An 8,110-nucleotide genomic window follows, 5' to 3' on the forward strand; every position below is an offset into this window, starting at 1 on the left:
TATCTACTCCTGTAGAATAATATATACAATGAAAAAGATTGAAATTGTTAAGAGAATTTAGTAGCAAATTTATTATGGCAGCCTCACCTCACGTGTTTCATTTCCGAGAATTTTTTTCACCGCAATTGAGATCAAACGCCCATTTTTCTTTGCATCTCGTATTTCAGTTATATTTCCATTTTCCGGAAATGTAACGTCCGACGGGAGCGAAACGATCGCATTTTGTTTGTTCATATGTATATACGAATTTGCATGCATAATGGATAAAGAGCGAATGTATTTTGCTTTATTTTCCAAACTAAATTCCCAGATGCTGTTCGTTCGTCGGGAAGAGGGGAAACGGGCCGCAGGCCATAAGCATCGGAAAAAATTGCGACAAGTTTGGTATAGTCGTTCACGAATTGGGACACGTCGTTGGCTTTTGGCACGAGCACACTAGACCCGATCGTGACCGCCATGTGCAGATTATTCGTGACAATATCATGTCCGGTGAGTTCAATTTCCGATCTATTTTTATCTTGCATCTATTGGAAAAACGGTAAAGTAGATAAGAGGTAGACAGAAATTCAATTTTCAAATCACGTTGTAATCGGAACTAAACTGTCGTTGGTTAACCTCTGACTGTACAATGGCAAACTTGTACTCAACACCCAGAAATAAATCGATTAATAGAACCTTCGTTGTAACTTCGGACCGAATGACAAGATGGAATTTGTCAACCCTAGTCAACTATTCCTGTTCCTTGCATAGACTCGGTTGCGGAGTTATAACAAGATTAAAATTAAAATTTTGACGAGTTTCGAAGGCTAGTAATACTTTCGAACGATTCGAGGTAACTTTATAGAGGTTTATTCGAGATTAATTATCAAAAATTCGGAGAACAAAATTGTAATCAATAGACTGCGGATCTTTATGCAAAATAAAATCTTTGCGAACGTGCCTACAAAAATTGAACTTGAATAGGAATTTATTTTATTCTGCAAATATTAGCTTTTCTGTCCGTTGATTTTGTATTCCGCCGATACTATGTGATCGATCGAATTTATACAAGTATTAGGTTGTCCGAAAAGTTTCTTTCGCTTTATTAATAAGTAATACATGCACAATAGTTTATGCTTTATGTTACGTTACTGAATTGTGCACGATTCATTTTGCTCCATTACTGTTACAACATGAATATCTATGAAATTAGATTGTCTATTTATATAAACACGATCACATAAAATAATTGAGTGCAACACGCGAAAGAAACATTCGGGACAACCTGATACTTGAAGTACCTAATACTTCACGCACAGGCACGCGAAATAAGATTGTATCGATAGGACAGAGACTATTTTTTAATCAAAATATTTATTATTTATATAATACAATCAATAAATTGGTGATATATAGAGAATGTATATAATACATATCATACTATTATAGTAGTGTGTATGTATACAGAGTGTCCCACGTAACAGTTTTCACGATTTTTCAAGTACTTGCGATGATCCGACAAGGAAACATTTGAAACAAACATGGATCAGTTTACGATTGACTATAATATCGCAATTAAAAAAGTTGGAAAACAAACTTCGTTAGTAGTGCCACACCCTGACACCCTGTATAACTGAATCGTGTATTTCGTAATTCTTAACAATATCGTTTAAAATGTTATCGTGGCAACAATTTGTACGTAAATAGACATAGAATCGCAGGAATATATCAGACGTATTTTACATCGAATTCGCACAAAAATATTCCTCCGATGTTTCATTCTCCATGGATAAACAATTAACGACTGGTACAAGTAAATTTATCAACGAATAACAGTAAGGTTAAGGGATTAATGTTCACCCCATGACGTCCCTTAGCAATAAATGTAATGCTCGCACCTGTGCAATCCGAGCGTCCCAATAGCACAGGCGAATCTTTGCCGTGTCGAACGTCCATGTCGCCCACGCCTCTTGCGAGCTCTTCATCAATGCTACGTAGAGTGGATGTTTGGTGAACGTGAGAAGGTTTCTTCTCGACGGGGCAAGTTGTGCGCGCATGGTTCACCGTTCGACGACGGTTGGAATCGTTCGCTGGTTTGCTCTCGCAGCGAATAGGTTTCCATTTTAGATTAATGGACCCAATTTGGCGAAGGTGGTGGGCAAATCTCACCCATCATTACCGGCGACAACTAACCGGGGCCAGTGTTCTAATATTTACACGCTGTGCGACAGTCCCTGGACACGGCGATCGCGGTTCGATTAATGGATACTCATAACGGGAATGGTAACGAGCTGTTTAATTAGCGAGACAGCTACCACCAAGCACCATCTGTTTGCTCTCTGAAATTACACCTTGAGAGCGGTACCTCCGGACAAAACGTCACGAATTCGCGATATTACGCGCGAACGTGACTCGATCGTGATTATCTCTTTGCAACACGGCGGCTAACTCGGGTCATCTAGAAAATCTCCATTCCGGCACGGTGATTAGCATCGGTGATCACCGTGCCTCAGCAATTCGCCATATTTGCACGATCTTTGAAGACCAGAGCGTTCTATATTACATTTTTAATATTTTCTTGCAAGCAACATATTATAGGATCTTATTAGATGATGGTAATTGATAGTATTATTGCTACAGTGGCGGTGCTGGGTTATAGTTAAATAATCGTCGGTGTAGGTACGAACTAAGATAACGCCTTCGCTGTTTGACACTCTGACTTTCGCTGATCTCTTCGCTTCGCTCTCTGATTTCAAACTAAACTCCTGCATTCGTCCAGGCGTGTCTTCCTTTTACTCTTACATACACACGCGCAAACACTCTCATCATTCATTCTCAATCTGACGTCTAGGAGGCTTCAGCTTAAACATTCGCACGATTCCATGCGTTTTCTCCTAGGTACACTTCAATTCGAACTCGTTCTTACACTTTACACCCAAGCACCCTTATTTGACATTCGGATTAAACTTTCGGAGTAAAGTAGTCTAAAAATAAAGTCAATGATTTCTAGTACCCCGAGGTAAAGTTTAACCACTCTTTCAAATTTTAAAAATGCTTCACTCCTTCGATTCAACCAAGCACACTTTGGTTGATCCTTTAAAGTCTCCATTCGGTTATTTCGATGATCCATCGACAATTGAAGGGCTGCACCTCGAACAACACTTTGCGGACCGTGTCGTGGCGGAGAATAGAGTTGCTGGAACAACAACTCGAGAGCTACGTACTTGTTTCTCTGACGTATGTCCTCGTTGTGTACCGGAAACGGTTGACACTGTCGAACGCTTTGGCAACAGAAGTTGGACGGCCAATGGGATCGATCGCCTTTGTTTCTTTACCTTCGATTGTGGCTCGTGCAGTCACGAGCCAGTTAGAGTTAGTTATTTGACGCAAGATCACGATGATTCAGCGTCAAATGTTTGCCGATGCTAGGTGGGTAATTCAGATCATCCACGGGTTCGATTGAATTTATATTTAACGACGTACGGGTTCGCTTGTAGTTACACGGAATTGTAATATGCAAATTTTGATAACGAGGTATTAATACCTTACGTAACGGTACCTATTTATAAGCTTTTTAATTACAATGTCTACCTATTAAGGCCTATTAACTTTTGAACGTACCAGTTTAAATTCAACAGAAATAACTTTCAGATATACAATATATCTGTATATATATATGTATAGAACACATTGACAGCCAACCAGAAAATATACAGTGTGTTCTGTGACTGGTGGTACAAGGGTGTGATTCTACATAAAAAAATAAGCCGAAAAAATAGAATAAATATTTTTCACGCGAGGCTTTGTTTACGAGAAAATCGACTTTGAAATTTCGCCGGGTTCGGGTGCACTCGATAGTGTCTCTTTGTAACGAATCTCACTGCGAATGAGATTACTTTTGTATTCGTTACAATTTGGAATCATTACTTTTGTCTCATAAAGTAGTTACTTGCATTAAGTAGTTACTAGCATTCCTGATTACTTTGTTTTTAGTAATTGCATTCTATCGAAGATTTCCTCTGTCTTAAACCGAATTTTTCTAGGGCAAGAGTACAATTTCAACAAACTGACGGAAGAAGAAGTGAATTCGCTGGGGTTGCCATACGATTACGATTCGATTATGCACTATGCGAAAAATACGTTTTCGAGGGGTACGTACTTGGACACGATTCTCCCAATGGAGAGGGATGGAAAGAAACGTCCTGAGATCGGACAAAGACTTCGACTCAGCGAAGGTGACATCGCTCAAACCAACCTTCTCTACAAATGTCACAGTAAGTTCCCATCGTTGTTAATTCGTTACTATTATTATTAATAACGGTTTAAAGTGTAACACGTAATTAATTTTCTATTTAGTGTTAACGTTAAACTTTCCATGACCACGAATCATTTTTCGATACAGAGTGTGGCCGAACGTTTCAAGAAAACAGCGGAAGCTTCGGTTCCCCGTCTCATCCGAATAGTTCGCCTCCTATCGATGGCGAACGATGCGAATGGAGAATCACAGCGACCCACGGTGAACGCATCGTCTTGAACATCACGTCCTTGGACATATTTAAGAGCAATTTTTGCCGAAGTGATTACCTGGAGATCAGAGATGGTTACTGGTACAAGAGCAACGTTCTAGGTAACAATACGTGATAACGAAACCGTGGGCAACGAGTACAATTTATATTCACCCCATTGGTTTATTCTGAATCGAGTCCTTTTCAAACTGGATCATGTACGATGCTTTGTATATAGGAGTAACGAATTGACGTATTAAAAACATTCTGCTTCGTGTGAAATAAAAACATTCAGATAAACGCAAAATGGATGTACAGAGTCACGCATCGCATACGAAAAACATGTATGTATAAATTAATATAAAATACGATAAATATTCAAGGTAACTGCTCCGAGCTGTTCGTGATTATTTCCTATATTTCGTACATATATTCTCTAAATTTCACCCAACTCTGAATACGAGATTTAATACACACGTACTCGAATTGCGAGTCGATTATATTTCATAGAAAATTCAAGAACAAGTCAATGGCTGGGTTTAATTCGCATTATTAATGTCCAGCTTGATCGTAACGCAGGTAGATTCTGCGGTAGCGGGAAGATCCACGAGCCCGTCGTTTCCACCGGAAGTCGAATGCTGGTAACGTACGTGACATCCAGTCGTCAGAGCGGTCATCGCGGTTTCACGGCGTCCTACGAAGCCGTTTGCGGCGGTGACGTCGAACTCGACGGCACCGGTCATTTGGAGTCGCCCAATTACCCGGAGGAGTACCAATCCAGCAAGGAGTGCATTTGGAAGTTGTCGGTGCCCGAGAACTTTCAAGTGGCTCTGAAGTTTCAATCCTTCGAGATCGAGAACCACGACAATTGTGTGTACGACTACGTAGAGGTTCGCGACGGTCATAACGCGGACTCTCCATTGATCGGGGTTTATTGCGGCTACAAAATACCACCGGACATTAAGTCGACCGGGAACAAACTTCTGGTGAAGTTCGTCAGCGACGTATCCGTGCAGAAGGCTGGATTTTCGGCCACGTTCATGAAAGGTGCAATTTCAGTCGATAACGTTTACCTCGTACTCGGCGTCGGGTTGAGCCAGACCTGGCCACATTTCGAGTAACATTGTTTCAAGTATTGTCTACATTTATGCTCTTTTATCGAAATGGAAGCTTGAGTTGATTTTTAAACGAACGCTGATCGAGAGTTTTTTTTTTTTTTTTAACACTACCACAGTATGTGTTGGAAAGTCGTGATCGACACTCGGTGAATGTTTCAGAATTCGACGAGTGCGTTCTAATCGAGCATGGATGTGAACACGATTGTATTAATACTCTGGGCGGATTCGAGTGTTCCTGTAAACCGGGCTACGAGTTACATTCCGATGGGAAACACTGCGAAGGTAAATTACGTGGAAGCAACTCTCCTCTATCCTTACCTGGTCACGTTAACATCCAGGAAAGCATTCGCTTCTTATTTTTGTGTGATTGTTCTCTAGAATCTAGGGTATAATTTTGTATATCGAGGAATACCTAACATAAATCTTATACCCACTCGAGTTTCAAGTAACAAATATCAATTGAGGGGTGTCCAACGATAAGGAGAGTCAGCTCCATTTCTTTCAAATTTTTGGGAAATTAAAAAGAATGTTTTGAAATTCAGATGTTTGACATTTTCTTTCTTTTTCTTTTTCATAGGATAGGCACCTAATTATGAAATTATGTCGTCCTGGATTCCATCCTTTTTTTTCAGAGTGGTGGGGAGAGGATTAACGTTTGGAGAATTTCCGAACGAAGGGAACAAAATTATCTTTCAAACACACGTTTATTTTGTTCTAAAAACATTTGGCAATACAAACAAAAAATCGTGAAATTACTGCAAAATTCTTTCTTCTTCTTGCTCTGTCGCCGTCGAATCATCAGTTTTTCTAGTGACCTGAACCGTCTCCTTATCGCACCGCGAGAAAAAGAAACTTTTTAAATCCGTCTCCTCTTTATCGCAACACATCCTTCAATTGTAATTTTGTAATTTTATTTCCATCGATGTTAAATGACCGGTATTTTAAGTCGATTCCAATTAATCTCGACTAATCGAAACGTTACCATTAGATGCCTGCGGCGGAGTATTCGAAGACAGCAACGGAACCATCACGAGCCCCTCGTTTCCGGTAACTTACCCGGGAAACAAGGACTGCGTCTGGGAAATTATAGCTCCTCCCCAATACCGTATCACGCTAAATTTCACTCATTTCGATCTGGAGGGCACCAAGGCGCGACAGCAGGAATGCGAATACGATTCCGTCGAAGTGAGCAGCAAGCTCGGGGATGATATCTTGAGGAAACACGGGATTTTCTGTGGATCGAGGTTACCGCAGTTAATCACGTCGGAAGGGAACTTTATGAGAGTGACTTTCACGTCCGACAACAGGTAACGTTGTTTTTTCGAACGATACGAATTTTCGATTCAATTGTTTATTGATTCGTAAAGTTCGAGGGACGCGACGATTAACCAAGAGTTCAACCCCTAAATTTATTTTTTTACAATTTATTACAATTTATTTTTAAATTATTCTGGATATCGAAGTCTGGAAGTAACGATTGAAATTGTGAATAAATACAATATTAACAAACGATATGGATCAATGTCAGATTGTATGTTTGTTTAATTGGGATAAAATAATTACTTTCTAAGTAGATTAAGTAGCTAATTTTTAAAAGTTCAAGTTGTCGTAATTAAACTAAAGAAAAAATCGACTATAGTTTCACTCTAGATTCCAGTAGAAGTTCTTTTCCGCTTTGCTAGATGTTGACTATACTCGACACAAAATCAATTAGTCGCTCAAGGATCATTGCTGACCTATCCCCACCATATAAATTTGTTAGTCCGATACGCCATCTCTCGTTTTCTCGTACAAGCTTGGAAGTATACTCTGTTTATCTCTCAAATAGAAAAGCAAACGAAAAATCACGTACCCAGTGGGGTTTGTGTCTGGCATTATTCATACTTGGAGATGTAATCATCAACGTCCAATTGATTTTGTTGGTCCGCATGGAACTGCACGTGAATTTCGTTCATAAATCACAGCTATTCGTATAATCGGGAAGAAAAAAAAAAATAACATCGCGCATTAAAAATCAATAAAAAATTTAAAACGATCGATTTTATTTTACAGAAAAATTTCAAGTTAATTCTTTAGTTGATTCCGTAATACACTTCCGCAAATAAAGCAAAAAGCAAGAGTTCTCGTACGTGAAAGTTGTCCCACTAAACGGAGTCATTCTTTCTTCGCCCGAATTGTTCGATTTGTTGACATCGCGTGTTTCCTTCTTTTTGTATTGCAGTATTCAGAAAACTGGTTTCGCAGCTATTTTCTTCACGGACATGGACGAGTGCGCGAACAACAACGGTGGCTGTCAACACGAATGCAAGAACACGATAGGCTCCTATCAATGCTTGTGTCACAACGGTTTCACGCTTCATGAAAACGGACACGATTGCAAAGAGGGTGGTTGCAAATTCGAAATCGTCGCGCCAGTGGGCACTATCACGTCACCGAACTATCCGGATTATTACCCTGGTCTCAAGGACTGCGTTTGGCATTTTGTTACCAAGCCTGGTCACCGTATCA

General features: G+C 39.9%; 1 protein-coding gene across 1 annotated transcript in view; it reads left to right on the forward strand.

Moving 5' to 3' along the window:
• The window catches only part of LOC128884844 (bone morphogenetic protein 1), a 79,578-nt gene that overhangs the window by 66,726 nt on the left and 4,742 nt on the right, over window positions 1-8,110 (forward strand). Inside the window, exons 6-12 of the mRNA XM_054138499.1 lie at window positions 311-489; window positions 4,023-4,253; window positions 4,382-4,606; window positions 5,064-5,531; window positions 5,762-5,884; window positions 6,591-6,909; window positions 7,824-8,110. The exon at window positions 7,824-8,110 is cut by the window's right edge and continues 3 nt beyond it. Of these exons, the coding sequence (XP_053994474.1) occupies window positions 311-489; window positions 4,023-4,253; window positions 4,382-4,606; window positions 5,064-5,531; window positions 5,762-5,884; window positions 6,591-6,909; window positions 7,824-8,110 (1,832 nt within the window). The remainder of the gene's footprint in view (window positions 1-310; window positions 490-4,022; window positions 4,254-4,381; window positions 4,607-5,063; window positions 5,532-5,761; window positions 5,885-6,590; window positions 6,910-7,823) is intronic.

Source organism: Hylaeus volcanicus, chromosome 2 (assembly GCF_026283585.1).
Source record: "Hylaeus volcanicus isolate JK05 chromosome 2, UHH_iyHylVolc1.0_haploid, whole genome shotgun sequence".
Classification (NCBI taxonomy): Eukaryota; Metazoa; Arthropoda; class Insecta; order Hymenoptera; family Colletidae; genus Hylaeus; species Hylaeus volcanicus.